This window comes from Trachinotus anak, unplaced genomic scaffold, assembly GCF_046630095.1.
Source record: "Trachinotus anak isolate AG129_WGS33_773 ecotype Australia unplaced genomic scaffold, CSIRO_AGI_Tana_v1 ptg000005l, whole genome shotgun sequence".
NCBI lineage: Eukaryota > Metazoa > Chordata > Actinopteri > Carangiformes > Carangidae > Trachinotus > Trachinotus anak.
This window is the reverse complement of record NW_027273856.1, coordinates 26,279,130-26,295,088: the sequence shown is the minus strand read 5'-3', so window position 1 is coordinate 26,295,088 and position 15,959 is coordinate 26,279,130. Positions and strand designations below refer to the sequence as shown.

General features: G+C 40.8%; 1 protein-coding gene across 1 annotated transcript in view; it reads left to right on the top strand.

Moving 5' to 3' along the window:
- Positions 1-15,959, top strand: part of LOC139622233 (nesprin-1-like) — a 43,743-nt gene that overhangs the window by 17,420 nt on the left and 10,364 nt on the right. The window contains exons 3-18 of the mRNA XM_071479461.1: positions 2,228-2,323; positions 3,056-3,139; positions 5,067-5,087; positions 5,366-5,458; positions 6,803-6,981; positions 7,147-7,343; positions 8,026-8,138; positions 10,080-10,187; positions 10,661-10,798; positions 11,445-11,609; positions 11,864-11,976; positions 12,208-12,376; positions 12,628-12,724; positions 14,384-14,589; positions 15,054-15,218; positions 15,401-15,553. Coding sequence (XP_071335562.1) covers positions 2,228-2,323; positions 3,056-3,139; positions 5,067-5,087; positions 5,366-5,458; positions 6,803-6,981; positions 7,147-7,343; positions 8,026-8,138; positions 10,080-10,187; positions 10,661-10,798; positions 11,445-11,609; positions 11,864-11,976; positions 12,208-12,376; positions 12,628-12,724; positions 14,384-14,589; positions 15,054-15,218; positions 15,401-15,553 — 2,097 coding nt within the window. The remainder of the gene's footprint in view (positions 1-2,227; positions 2,324-3,055; positions 3,140-5,066; positions 5,088-5,365; positions 5,459-6,802; positions 6,982-7,146; positions 7,344-8,025; positions 8,139-10,079; positions 10,188-10,660; positions 10,799-11,444; positions 11,610-11,863; positions 11,977-12,207; positions 12,377-12,627; positions 12,725-14,383; positions 14,590-15,053; positions 15,219-15,400; positions 15,554-15,959) is intronic.

The following is a 15,959-nucleotide window of genomic DNA, read 5'->3' as shown; positions in this document are numbered from 1 at the left end:
ATGGTCCTGTCAGGATGAACTGTAAAAACTACGGCAATTGTCTGACTTTCTATGTAGTTTCAGCATTAGAAAAAATACTAGTTTGTCAATTACTTAACCAAATCCCTGCAAAACTAAGGACATACTAGTGTTTAGTCCTAATTAGAAAATATTTGCATGCTCACACACTAAACTAAGATGCCTAAGATGCTGAACATGGTAAACCTTATACCTGCTTGTTACCATTGTCAGTGTCATCACAAACTAATAAATGAAGCAAAATGACACATGTAAAGGGTTACACCTTACAGGCAGATATATACTGTGTATAGTCCATATATAGCTCTTTTTGTCACAATATTTTACATATTGTTCATGTTACAGTCTTAAGGTAAAGTTTCGCCGCGCAGTTTATTTCAGCCCTGTTATCCTTTGTTTGCTTTCTAGCATGCATTACAAGCAAGTATTTTAGAGACAAATTCATCCTGTGTTTTGGGTTTATGTGGGATTGTTCCTGGTGTAATGTAACTCACTGTGAATTTAAAAATCAAAGTAATATACGTGGTTGATTTTACATTCAAATAATGTCCATTCAGAATAAATTTACCTTTTTTAAATTTAAAAGATTTGGACAATAGGTATCTTGTATCAGTTGTTCCTTCAAACTGGATGTATTGCAATTCAAAATGAAACTTGTCATTCCTCTCTTTGTTTCTGCCCCTCCCTCAGTCTTTCATGCTGTTGATCTTTTGGAATCCACTGAGTCAAGTGTACCAGGGGAATAATGTGAAAGCACAGAGAGGCGAACATCCTGAAACTCCTTTGCTCACAATCAATTATGGCCCAGACACTCATAACTAATTAGCTCATTAAGCCCTTGATTTATTTTTTTTAGCTCATGTGGCTGAGCAGAGGAAATGGATATTACTTTCTTATTTTGTAATTAGTCAGAAATTTCCTCATTAGCTTTGGGATTATAATGAACAAATAGGTAAATTTAACTTCAATTAGCTTGTGGTATAATTTATCCCTTTGAAGGGGTCTTTGTAAGTGTTTCCGCTGTCATTTTATGAGTGCTGTCTGAATATTCCAATATCCAAAGCCATGAAATGACATTAGAAGAGGAATTAGCGAGAAGAGCTACTGTATTTGCTAATTAATTTTGAAAGACGTGAGGTTGGTGTCCCTCCTCTCTCTGCCTTCTATCATCTTTCTCGCTGCCACTCTTTCTACTCAGTTATACCCCTCTCTCGTATCAACTTTGTTGGGGGTTGTACATTTTTCTCTCTCTCTCTCACCAGACACACAAACAGTCCACTTACACGTGCTAACACAGACACACTCGTGCACACATCCCAGCTTCTGCCTATCCTCTCTTCTCTCTTTCTCCCTCACTCCGCTCTCCGTTAATCTCCCTGTGAATGGCTCGCTCGTCTGAATGCTGCACCCCCCCCCCCCTAAACCTCTTCTCAGCCCCAGCATGTGACTGTGCTTTAAGAGAAATCCTTGATGTGGCGTCGGCGAGAAACAGAGATATGTGGATTTCCTGAGTCTGGAAGTCTGTGTCAGGTCATGGATGAAGTCAGTGAGAAGGATACAGTTTGAAATCATCAGCATATTTTAGGATTTGAGGACCCCCATTCAGAGCCTACTGAGTCTCTTATGGCTGACTCTAGCTGTCAGTAATACATGGCACCGCCAAAGTCTTTTGGGGCTTCAAGTACGTATTTTATGAGGATTTCCTTTATCCATGTTTCACAAGTTTAAATGAACGTCTTATGGTGTAATATATTTATTGTATTCTGGTTTATTTATTCACTGTGCTACTTAGAGTAGGATAATGTGCAGAAAAAACAGCTCTTCCATCACAGTTTCATGTACATTGCAAGAGCTATTAAGACTCAAATCCCAGGGTTTTGCATTCCAGGAAAACTGAGAAAGCTTTGTTTGAGTTAATGGCATTCAGTGTTTATGTAAACATTGGATTTATGTAACTACTAAAGTAGACCCTCAGGGTCTGATATTTCTAGAGAAGTTGCAAAGTTTAGAACTTTACTTTGATAACAAAATCAGAGGCTCTACATCTTTAAATGTCAAAAACCATAAATGAATTTTACCCCCACCCCATGTTTTACTCCTCTGGACATCCTTTACATTTTTGTTGCATTACATATGTTTTTGTTCTTACAAAGTAAAAACATAAAAAATTACAAATAAGGCCCATGGTTATATTTGCTTTCCCACCTAGCGTGTCCCGCCTCTGGTGGTGACAGACCTGTTTGAAGACATCAAGGATGGTGTGATGCTGCTGGCCCTGCTGGAAGTCCTCTCTGGACAGAAACTGGTGAGTCTCGTGGTCGTCTCTACAGCATGTGATTTGGCCACAGACTTCAAATACCTCTGATCTTGCTGGATTAAATTTTGACTCGATCACGTTAAGTTGATTTAACACAGAGCAGACTGGTCAAAGAGCAGAAATTCAGCCAGTGTTTTTTGATTGTCTGTTGTGGTCAGTATTGCCACTGTAAGCATTTTTGACAGATAAAAGAGCTTATACAGGGCATGTGAAACAAGCCATAATTACATGGAAATGCTTATTGATTGAATTGTATTAGGATGTTTGAATTGAATAGGAAAGCCCAGATTAACAAGGACAGATGAGAGTGCACAAACACACACACACACAACACAAACAAAGACACACACACAGCTTGAGGATTTTACTTGGCCAATATTGCCTAAGGTCTAAGCTGTCTGTGTCCTATTGATCTGGCTGAAGTCAAACACAGGTCTGATTGGACCTCTGTCTTCCTCATTTTATTTCTCATATTAATCCCTGTTTCATAGTTGGGTTCCTTTTTGTTTCACTGTATTTGTATTTGATGATAGTATCTTTACTGTAGATTGTGCCCCCTAGATTTCCATACATGTGCTATATTTAATATTTACAAGTGACAGCATCTAAAATAATCTTTGCAGTACCACCGTTTTATTTCATCCACACTATCTATTTCTTACCCACTCTGTTTTTCTATTTCTTCCTTTCCATCTCCATTGTTCTCTGTTTACCCTCCAGCCATGTGAGCAGGGCAAGAAGCTAAAGAGGATCCACTGGGTCGCCAACATCGGTACAGCTCTGAACTTCCTCGAGGGTAGAAAGGTAAGAGTTCAGCCCCTTCTTTTCATGTTTTTTTTTCCTTCTGTGTTTTACCCCTCCTGCAGCTCTCCCTGCTCAGCTGCTGCCTTGTGGGTGCAAACACTGAGCCCTGACCTTGTGTGACCCTTCCTCACTGCCTCTCACTCTCTCCCCTTTTCAACATTCCTCTTTTACCCTGATACCGGCATGCTCTGTTTTTGAAGATTTCCTCGAGTAAATAAATGTAATAAAATCACAAATTCTTTGTCTGGTCGCCTGTGAATGACAAAAAATGATATGAAAAAGCAATTACAGAGTTATAACTTTACTCACTATACTTGCTGGATATTGTATCCCACCACATCTCTTGCATATTCTTGTTTTCTTTCTGCTATCTGCTGTCTTAACCTTTGATAAATATCAGATCACATCAAATCAGTGGCAAAATTACATCCAAAACTGCTCAGTGGGGTATTGGATGTAATCATCTAACCGCATCAACTGCCCCTCTATGAGACTGTAAAACATTCTCAAAGCTTCCCCCGCTTCGTTCTTGGATATACATAAATAAACCCGCAAGTATGAGCTGGTGTCTGCAGGGACATTGATTTGTCTTCCTCGAGTGTGACAGGGTTAAAACTGTAAATCCTACACCAGTAATCTGCAGTCTGAAGATGAGACGCCACTGGGCACTCTGTAGCATATGTCTGTGCGTGTGTGACTGCGTGAAGCACCGAAAATTAAATGTAAATAAGCTATGTCTGATGTATGTCTAAACCATATTTACATTATTCTTTAGAAGCCCAATCACTTTATGCCTGATGCACGTTTCTCTCTTGAGTCTGTTTCATAGGAAACATTAAGTGTGTGTTGGTCTAACGATGTTTATCATTTAATAAATCATATTTGTAAACTGATAAAAACCTGTAATATATGGACTTAATGAGAGTTTCAAATCCTCCGCTGTGATGTCACCAAAGGCTGCTACTAACAATTATTTCACCATCATTTACGCTCCTTTTTTTTTTTCTCAAGGCTGTGATATGAGAGGAGATAGGAAAAAATTTCCCCAATCACAATTTCTCAGAGCCCAAGGTGATGTCTTCAGATTGCGTGTGTGTCTAACGGCCCAAAATCCCAAAGATATTAATGTGACACTGAAACAAAGAAACAAATGAATCCTCACATACATGAACCTGGGAACAGCGGATTGTTTGGCATTTTTGCTTGATTAATCATGTAAACAACTGAAGAATTGCTGTAGTTTTCAAGTGAGATTGTTGGTACCAACACCACCACTACTGTATTGTTATTGGTGTTCTTATTGCATGCTCTTGTGTGTGTGTGTATGTGCTTGTGTGGTCATAACACAAAACACTTCTATTAACCAGTCCAGCCTCACACCCATGTGATGAGTTGCCAGGATAACACGCTGTGTTTTCTAATATGAAACCTTGTATTGCATGTGTTCTTATCAGCCACCGTCCCAGGCTGCCCTCACCTGCCCCCAATCTCTTCCTCCATGCTTGTTCACCTATACGAAGTGCCATGTATTACCATATGATGACCTGTTGTGCCGCAGCGCCTCAGTAATATAACCCTCTGTGTGATAATATAGAATACTTCATCATATCACAAGTTACAGCCCTCTGCTTCTCCCTTTTCTTGCTCCTCTCTCCCTCCCTCCCTCTGTATCAGTGTCTCTGTCTGTCCATCTCTGTTGGATATAATCCCTGTTGCCTGTGTAGTGGCGATAGATCTCAGCACTCAGCCAACCACTCAAGTTATCTCACCTCAAAGATGCTACACTATCTGCCATCTCACAGTCAATGAGGCATACCCCTTCAATCAAATGCATCTAGAGCACTTCTAAACTCTCTCTCTCTCTCTCCCTTTCCCACTGTCTCCCTTCCTCCTTCTCTCTCTTCTCCTTTTCTTATCTGCCCCCCAGTCTGCCTACAGAGGATCTCCGGTCAGTATTCATAACGTTTGTGCAGGACACAGAATAGATAGAGTCAGGATTATCTACATGCAGTAGTTCTGAGGATTACGCCCATACTGTATATTGTTCATTTTGTGTAAAAATATGTACGAAATTGAATAACCAGATTGGGGGAAATTGTGTGTACTTAATCCATATGTATGAGATTATAGTAAAGAGTAAGCGGATAAACTGGAAATGATTTCAATCTGGAATTACTTGGTCCTGTTATGAGATACTAAAATAGTGGATGTTGTGTTTTGACACAGATCAAGCTAGTCAACATCAACTCCACAGACATCGTCGATGGACGACCGTCAATCGTACTGGGGTTGGTGTGGACCATCATCCTTTATTTCCAGGTGACACTGCCATCAGTTATCAATATGTTACATCTTTAATAAGAAGCAATCAGACAAAACAAGGAGAAGAAAATTGGTGCTAACTACGTTTCATGGTGATAACTAACATGGGCACCAATATACAATCAGCATGGGTCTACGTATTAATGGCACATTGTCAAATTAAGTTCAAGTGTTGTAAGTGTTGTCAACTGGCAACACGTATTAGGAAAACAGGAAGTGGGAAATGTATCTTTTTCTAGATAGCAAAAAGCGAAGAAATATGAACTAAAGCGGGGTTTGAGACAAGAAAATTGATCTTCCAAAACATCCACACTGAAAAAAAGCAGTTGCTACCCCAGGCAGTTTAGACATTCACAGATCAACAAGAGCTTAATCACAATACTACAGTCTCTTAGCAACATCAGTGCATGTATGTCTGCTATTCCAGCAAACATCAGGATATTAAATAAAGGACTTGTACAACACTGCAAAATGCACTTACTCACTTCCTGACATATTGACGTATTTAATTTCACATTGATGTATATGGATTTTCTGAGTTGTGAGCAGCAGCCATGGTTTGCTGGCAGTCGAGAGGAGAAACTGAGAAGTAGATTATGCGTGCATAGACATAAATCTTCAACAACTGCCCAGCTGGCTGGGCTGAAATCTAATAATACATTTTGTGACTGCTGTCCCCAGAGGTGCATGTATTTTGATTATTTCTCCACACATGGCTGATATTATGGAGGCTCCCTGTTGATAAATATTTCATCATTTGCCAATTGAATTGCAATTCTATATATCGTAGAATACAGTGTTCCTGGGTGATCAGCACATACAAGCGCACAAAAACTAAATAAAAGATGTGAAATGTAAATGTACTAACTTGCCTAAAGGTGAAGTCAGTACATTCAGTTCGCAAGTGAGGAGTTTTCATCAAAGTTTTCATCAAAAGTTGACCGCAGCTAAAAATCAAATCTAGTGGTTTAACTTTTCGCCTTGCTGCACTGATGTAGATGTGTACTCCAGGGTGGAGTGTGCTGCTGCACTGTGACTTCACCGTTTGGTGCAGCAGAAGAGAAACACAGCTTTTCACCCTTATAAGACTTTCAACTGCTACATGTACCAGTGTGGAGCTGCTCACTGCTCCACCTCCTGAATGAATAAACAAGGAATGCGATATAGGTCTTAGACCTTTATTAGGTCTAACCATAAAGCAGATAGGAAGCTAAGTAGTAGCAAAAGTGCTCTCCTTATTCAGCATCCTCTTACCAAAGGTTAAACAAAGGTCAAAAAATGGTTCCAGGTAAATACGTAGGTGTGGTGGCTTGACTTCTCCCACTCTCCTGCTCCCTACAGATTGAGGAGCTAACCAGTAGCCTACCAGCACTTCAGGGCTTTTCCAGCAGCACCTCCTCACTGGACAGTTCCACCAGCAGCACTGAGACCACCAGCCCACCTGTCAAAAGGAAACCCCTCCCACCTCAGGGTGGAGCCAGAAAGGCATTACTGAGATGGGTTCAGCAGACAGCCACCAAGTACGTGGCCCACCTCAACAGTCAAGTGTCTCTGCAAAGTCAAATGCTAAATGCGACGCTTTCTAATATATCATTAGCATGACTGTAACGTGAGAATATAAATAAAGCTTCAGGACCATAGGTTTTTTTGTCTGCTGTGACTCTGTGATCCACTCTCTTTTCTAGACGCTTGGGGCTTGAGGTGAAGGACTTTGGCCCCAGCTGGCGCACAGGTTTAGCATTCTTTGCAGTCATCCATTCCCTCCGGCCCAATCTAGTTGACATGGAGCGTGTATGGAGGAGGCCCAACCGTGAAAATCTGCAGGAAGCCTTTTTATTGGCTGAGACTGAGTTAGGCATTCCACAGCTTCTTGACCCAGAAGGTAAACAACATTTCCTCGAGACTTCTTCATTACGTTGATGAAAACTGAATTGAACAGGTCAGATAACAACAAACCACATACAGTATGCGCAACATCATGGGATCACATTAATTCTACAGTTGTTTGCAGCTGTGTTACCTTTTCCTTTTTTCTGTTATATGATCTTTAATAGAAAACAACAATGTGACCTTTGTGTTACTGACTGAAATAATGTGAAATGACTTGATCTACATATTATCTTTAATGGAAAACAGCATGACCTTTTGTGTTACTCAAAAAATGAGAGATAACTTGCCTCACATATTTAAATCAGTAGCCACTCATCATGGGTATCTATCACAGCATCAGATGTGCACTTCAGTGTCACTGCCAAACACCATCTGTGCCCCTTCACGCCTGCCCTTCAGAATGAACTCTGACAAATCGAGCTTGACATCAGTGTAATTAAGGTCCATTTAGGCTGTGAGATTCAGCGCGGTGGAACCTCCAAACTAAACTTAGACACTGATCTGAAGCGCTGCAGATTGTTTCATTGAAGGTTCCAGTTGTCAGTTTCTCAATAGATATGTCAGTCAAACATATTATTGTCAGTGCCCCCTTATTTTTTTTTTCCTTCTTGAGAGAATTATCAGCAACTTGATTTGACTTCCGATTGCATTCATTTGCTTCCCTCCCTCCTCAGACGTCGATGTAGACAAGCCGGATGAGAAATCCATTATGACATACGTAGCCCAGTTCCTGAAGCATCATCCTGACCAAAAGCAGAGCGACTCAGACGGACAGACAGAAGAAGAGGTAACAAGCTGTCAAATTTGTCTCGGTCTGGATATGCCATTCATAGTCTTATCTCTTTCTGCATCCTAAATGTTTTGTCTTCAAATGTCAGTTAGTATGTCAGATGCCAGCTGTGGCACACACACACACACACACACACACACACACAGACACACACACATATATATATATATTTACATAGATGGTATTTTGTCTTTAATTAGTGTTGACGTGAAGTTTGCACAGCTGGGTATTTCCAAATATTGTCTGTTGCTTGTTTCAACCTATGTAAGTGCAAGGTGGGGAGGCTTCCTTCATGGTCCAATATAAAGTCAGAGCAATTACACGGAAGTGAACTTCTTTAATTACTTAATGCTTTCTGAAATAATAGCTTCCACCTATCTGCTTCTCAAAGTAGGTTAAAACAAACACTTGTCATGTGACGCAGGTTTGGCAGTGTGTTGCTTGTTTTATGTCTCTTGTTGTTGCACATCTCTCTCTCCTGGTGTGTCTCCTTGTCTTTCTCTTTCTGGTGTTTTTGTGTGGTGACTGCTTTCCTGTGGTTGTTTTGCTGGCCTCTGCCCTACAGCGTGGTCTTGCTCCTCGCGATATAGAGGAAATGTTAGAGGTAGGTTATGTAGTAACTTAAGGTCCCAGGGGCAGGTTTTTCCATCATTTTCTGCAGCCCAATGCAATTAGCACCCATGCACATTCATGGTTTCCATATAAATTTGATTAATGCTTATTTTTGTGGCTCTTCTATTGAATTACAGTATGACTGTCTACTGTACAGTGTATGGATGAGATTAAACATTGTTTTCCCATGTCAAAATAGAGCCTATATGCTAATATTGGCTCTTTATCTTACCTGATGTGATATTCCTGCCGCAGGGTTTCTGAGCCATGATAACAAAAGGAAGTCCAGTATAATAAGATGTGATATTACCATTTATTAATGTTACCACCTAGTGCTATGGCTCTTGGTTCCATTAGCATGACAATGAAAGCCTCTGGCATTGGCGGTGTGCATTGATACAGCGTATTTGATGGAAAGCTTGTGAATAGAGGTTGCTTGTTTTTAAGGTTAACAGTGTCAGGAGCTGTGGTGCGCTCTAAAGCTGCGCTAACCACTTGCTTTCTGTGTCACACTGTGTTTTGTTGTCTTACAGCGCTGATTAGGCTTTTTGTGGCTGTTCTGTTTCGCACCTGCTTTGTTCTTTGTTGACAGTTCTTGTCAACACGCTAATGTGTGCCCTGAATGTTCTCTTTCACTGAAAGAAGGTCAATTGGATGTTGGTTTTCACATAAAAACAACAAAAGTTTTATTTTGTAAAACTGCAACTATATATATATATATATATATATATATATATATTTGCAGGATTTGTATTGAGTACAAAATAACAGACAATAAACTGCTTCCCTTTAGAATGAACTTAATCTTCTTTTTTACATCTTGAGCTGTCATAAAGAATAAAGTTTGGGCTTCCTACAGGAACCAATGTGAAGTGAAAAAACTGGACAGGCCGAACAGCGCTGAAACTGAATAGACAATCACACAAGCTGAGTGGCATGGTATTATCGTCATGGTTACTCAATATCCAATGAAATGTTAGTAGGTGGTCTTAGACACAGTACCCTGTTTAAGCTGAGTGTTTTTGGCAGCTGTGGTTTTTTGACATTTTGTACAACAGGGAGATACTGGGGATTAGGAGAACACACGTTTAACAGTACATACTTTGCCCCCTCTTTCACCCTCTTTCTCTCTCCATCCTTTCATGAATCCCTCAAACATCTCCCTGGTTAATTGCTGTTTCTCTCCATCTTCCTCTTTCCCCCTTTTCTCTTACGACTTCTCCTCCTCTCATTGTTCTTTATTTCCCCTTTGCGCTTCTTAATGTCCGTGTCCATCTTTCCATGCTTCCTTCACCCCATCACCCCTCCTCTGTCCCCACCTCCTAGAGAGAGCAGCGAAAGAGCCTGAGGGAGCTCAAAATGTGGCTCGACCAGCTGGAGAGAGATGCAATACAGGCTCAGGAGACTGAGGGCAATCTCGCTCAACAGTACCAGGTTAGTGTCTGTGCGTCTGGGTGTGTGTGTGTGTGTGTATGTGTGTGTGTGCAGTTTAAACTGGGCACATGGGCACAGACACTCTTATTATTAGCTTAATCAGTGGCTCTACACTGTGGGGATCAGACGGCAGCCGTCATATTTTCAGTCAATCTGGCTTATTTCACCAAGCCTCGGGATACATTCCATATTCCGCAGCATGTGGGAGATTCCCATTTTCTTTGCGCATTATTCAGAAGAGTCTGAGAATCAGAAGCCAGAAAGAGAGAGAGAGAGAGAGAGAGAGAGAGAGACGGCACTCAGAGGCAATTAGCCACAAATTTTCATGAGCGTCTGATTAGATACCAATGGGATGAGGGTGTGACCCCTGAGAGAGCACTTGTCCTGATGTCTCTATTCTTTAACTTGAATATTTTTGCTCATACTTTGACAAAAAAGGGTGGTGTGTGAATTATTTCATGTGCGTGTTTCAGTTGTTCAAGAGTCTACATGTCCAGTTGGAGATGAGGAGGAAGCAGGTGGAGGGAGCTTTGCAGTCCACTCAGAGAGATGGGATGCTGACTGTGGATCAGGCTCTAGTCAAACAAGCCTGGGAAAGGGTCTCCAACAGGGTGAGAGAAGAAGGATGCACCATCAGCCTCTTCTGTAGAGTCCCTAGCAGCCCCTATGAGATGTGCCATTTTTCTTATTGTTCTCACTTTTCAATTCTATAAACCCAGTTTGATTGCAAACAGCAGAAGTAAAGTCTCTCCAGAAATGACCTCATATTAAAGCTTACATTATAGTGAGCTATCAAAGATTTATTAAAGGCTATTTCATTGAATTTCACTTTTACTGGGTTGTTGACAGTAGAGAGTGACACATGGAGGAGTGAATGAGGGGCCTGACATGCCACAAAGAATTGCAACCAGATATGAACCAAGGATGTTGTTGTTATGCATGATCCAGAGTCTCAGGGTAACAATCTCTAGTCTACCAGGCTGAGCTGCCTCAAGAACTCTTAAAACTTTAAACTGTGTGTCTCCTACATATTAATAATCTATCTTAATTCAACAACCGATGAAACAAAAGCGATCCATCGCAGATGCTTTACAGTTTGTTTACTGTCAGCATGTGACCAGTTACCAGTTTGCATTTTATCTGTAATTACTGTGTTTTCACTTCTGTACTTTAACCAGGAGTTTGTGTGCCACAAATTGAGCTGGGCAATCATAGTGTTTCTCTGTTTGTCTTCTCAATGGTTTCGAAACATGTCAGCTCCTGGACTGGCATGTGCAGCTGGACAGGTCTCTTCCAGCTCCCCTCAACACGGTGGGGGCGTGGCTGCATGAGGCTGAAGGAGCCCTGCGACAAGAGATCATCGTCCAGCAGGCGCATGACATGACGGCGAACACTGTCCACAGAGCTCTGGAGCAGCACAAGGTTTGCATGAAGTGATACAGAGAGGATGCAAATCGCCTTAGAGAACATGTAAATCTCAAAGTGCATAAAGGTGTTGGATAGAGAGGCAGCAACATGTTCTGTTGATATTATGATTGAAAATATGTGCACTAGTGTCAGCAGTGCATATTCCTGCATTTTGAGGTAATACTTTCTGATCAGAAAATATATTTGCTCTTCATGAGTATTTGTTTGTGTTTCTGTGTTCATGATCTGTGTGTCTTTACACTGTGCAGGATGTGTTGAAGAGCCTGGAAAGTCACCAGCAGGTCTTTCAGAGGATCCATAAGGACAGAAGTGTTGATGGAGTCCCTGTTCCCACAGACCAACTCCAAGACATGGCTGAGAGGTGAGGAAGTCTGAAAAATATAACCCAGAATATAAAAACTGAGACAAGTAATTGTTTTATTTTTTTTTTAAATTAAGAAAATAGTAATGTTTGATGTCAGGGACCCATTATTGGAATTATCATAACCACCCCACTTGGCATGATTTCACATTCTGCTTTTTCCTTGAAAAGGCAGAATGTGAGGGTCAAGTTGTAGGTCTGACTTTTTTTGTGAACTTTGTCTTTTTTTAGGATGAACTTTGTCTCTACATCCTCTAGCATCCACTTGGCTAAGATGGAATTCCTGGAGAACAAACACCACATGCAGGCCTTCCTCACCCTAGCTGAGACCAAGCTCAAATCGTGGATCATCAAATATGGCCGACAAGAGTCAGTGGAACTGATGCTCCACAACTACGTCGTAAGCTCAGGCTTTAATTCACTCTGTTCGCGATGCGCTGAAATGTTAATCCTCTCTTCAGAGTTACTTTGCAGCAATAAAAAATGACTGGAAAGTTGAATTTTACAATATTATTAGATAAAAGGTTTTAAACTTAATTCCTACTATACAGTATCTGTTAGTTTTATTGCTGTGTATTCATTATGATGTTACTCTCATTATTGTTTCTTCACATGTCATAATAGTTCCTTATTCATCTCTGTTTTTATCAGTCATTTGTGGAGAAGCAACATTTCTTTGAAAATTACGAGGCATTGTTCCAGTCCCTGAAAGAGTCTGCTGAGGCCTATGTCAATGCTGACAGCTCGGGTGAGTAGATAAAATATGAAGAGTAAATTCAAGATTTGATATTTGGTATACAGAATAACCATCATTATAGGTAATCCTTTAATATGCCCTCCACCTTTTAATATACCTACAATATACTGACTTAGACTGGGAACATACACCATGTGTTTATATTACAGATTATATTACAGATCTATTACTTAAAGAACAAAATTTTTCAACTCAGACCTGTTTAATTGTTAAACAATTGCAGTTAAGAGTCTCTGATATGGATAAAACTCTATATATCATTTTATATCATGATATCGCTATGTTGTGATATAGCAAATGTTCTGGAAACTCAATTGCATTGTTGTCCTTTGAATGTTATGTTTTAGCTGAAAGTGACTGGATTCCTCCAAAGTGTGTTCTCAGACAGTGTCTCCCCCTTGTACGCTATATCTCAACTTTATTTTCCACCGTCAACAGCTCAGTAACCAATGAGGCTTTCTCCTCCAGCTGCTCAGTCTGCCCCTGTCTGTTTTCACAGCTCGATACAAGGGGAGAGTCTGCAGGCTACAGCTAAATGAGGTTCCTTCACTCTCAGCTCTCAGTGGGGAATACGACCCCATTTGCTAGTTAGGGGCTGCTCCACTTCTGCACGTCTCTGGGCGCAAGCCGAGCTAGCTTGTTGGTTTCAGGGTTGCGCTGCTTTAGGGTATGCAGAGCAGAGAAGTGAGGTGTGGCAAGAAACCAGGACATCTGAGGCTTGATTGGTTGATCCCACAAATGAAATGCCCCCCACTACCACACACGCTTGAACCCTGCTGGTAGTTAGCACCATGGGCTCTGAATGGCTGGATGAGCACTCATTTGGGAGTATTTAAATGCTCAGTTTCAGGTAATAGTGACCTGAGGAAGTGCAGGAGGAAAAGGGAATTGATAAGTAATTTATGTGCCATTTTAAGGCATTGCACTAGTTGATTAATGTCTGTTTGAAACTGGCTCACAGTAGTTTGTGGTACAGGACTTCTGAGACTGGAGAGCTCACACCAAGGGAATGAAACACACAAGCAAAGATAATACATCTCCTTGTAGTGAGTTTTTGGGGTCAGAGATTTGACTGCATGCATGTAGCTCATGCTTCAGCCTCAATGTGCTCTTCATCTGGTGTTTCTATGAATACTGTATGTGTACCATCTGTCCAGTGCCTTAAAGTGAGGCTATGTGACTTCTGCCAAGCAGTGGTCACAAGTGACGATTTTATAATAGTATATGTAAATGCTAAAAGACTAACACAAGTAGAGAAGGGTTCATAAGTCAATAATAACTGTTACACAGCAATATCAATCTAAGGTTTTTGAGCCACTGGTCATACCAGACCAATTAAAGCTTTAGATGGACTGAACTGAACAAGGGCAAATTTTATAGCTTACAAATTGTAAGAGAAAGAGTTATTCTTTTAAGAGTGTAACCCTGGAGAAAATCCATATAAATCAACAAGCAACATAAGCATTATTTTGATATTGAAGATCACAATATTTACAATGACTCCTGTGTATAGGGTTACTAGTATTAGTAGTGTCGTTGGCAACAACCACAGCAGAAGCAGAGGTGACAGCAGTTCCAGCAGTGAGTCTGGTTTTTGAAATATTCCTGTTCCTGTCATTGTTGTTTAAGTTGATGTGAACTTTCTTCTAGTGGATGAAGGCGAGATGGGCGTGCGCAGGTTCATGCGGGAGGTGGTGACTCAGTGGAGGAGTCTGTCCATGGAAGTGCGCAGTGTGAGGAGCATGCTGGAGGAGGTGCTGTCCAACTGGGAGAGGTACAGCTCCACTGTGGCCTCCTTACAGGCCTGGCTGGAGGATGCAGAGGAAGCCCTGAGCCAGCCTGAAAACGCTAAACGGGTATGAGAGTGACTCTTAATATTGGAGGAAATCCCATCATATACTCAAAATTTTTTTTTTTCTGTGCACAGATTAAGAATCCCCTCATACATGCTTTCATCTGATGCACTCAAATACCTCAGAACAGTAGCAATTTCAAACATTTAGTTTTCTGAGTGGAATTCTATTAACAGTCTCCACTCATGTATCAAATGATCTACTTGACTTACAACAAGCCACCAAGGATATGCCAGTTGTCGCATTGCCATGGTTACCTCAGATTCACATCCCCACCAAGGATTAGACAGCTAATTACCCCAGTTTTTTATTGTCCTTTCTTTCAATCCCTTTCTTTGTTTCCTTTTTGATTAGCTGTCTTTGTTTCTTTCTTTGACACTCTGTCTTTGTTTTGTTCTTTGTTTCTCTTAATTTCTTTGTGTCTCTGTTTCTTTTCTTTCTTTTTAATGAGTCTGTCGCTCTTTCAGGAGTTTTTCAGGAATCTCAGCCACTGGATGGATCAGCATGCAGCCATGAACGACGCCGGGAATTTCCTCATTGAAACGTGTGATGAGACCGTGTCACTCGATCTCAAGCAGCAGCTGCTTCTTTTGAATGGACGGTGGAGAGACCTCTTCCTCAAAGTCAAACAAGTAACAAAAAACATAACTAAAACATAACCGTTTCTGCTTTTTGTCAGAAATGGTATTAGACTGATTTGTTGTACAGGAACGTTTAAGATTTATTTTTATTTTGGCTTTGCTTTGGCACCAATATAATTTCACAATGAAATGAATCTTTAACTCTGTATCTCTTATCTTTATTTTTGCTGCAGTATGCAAGAGCAGATGAGTTGGAAAAGTGGAGAAAAGACCACTTGAAGGCTGTGTCGGCCCTAAAAGAGCTGCTGGACTCAGCAGAGGCAAAGCTCAATGCTCCTGTGCAAGTGTCTTTCCTCAATGTTAGAGCCTTTCTGCGGGATGTGGAGGTGAGGAAAACAAAGAGCTTTAATCAGGTCAGACCGTTGTAGAATAAAACAGGTCAACTATACAAGACTGTATACACTTATTACCAAGGATAGTTGCTCAGCTCCACATTTGTTTTCTCAACACTGATTATTTTGTACCATCTCAGTCCAGTCAACATTTCAGATCTGAGACAGTTAAGACACAACGCTTATAGCAACACTGTGTATGTATCAGATCTGTTCCTCATTCACTAGGTAGTGAATAACAAGCAGGATTTAAGGCCTCAATGACATAACTAATTCATTACCATGGCAGTGGTTGTAGACTCAGTTCCAAGGTGCAGGATAGCACATTTTGACCTTTAAGAATTATTTTCACATTTGGACGCATTACAAAAATGAGTAAAAATATTATTATAGGAAATAT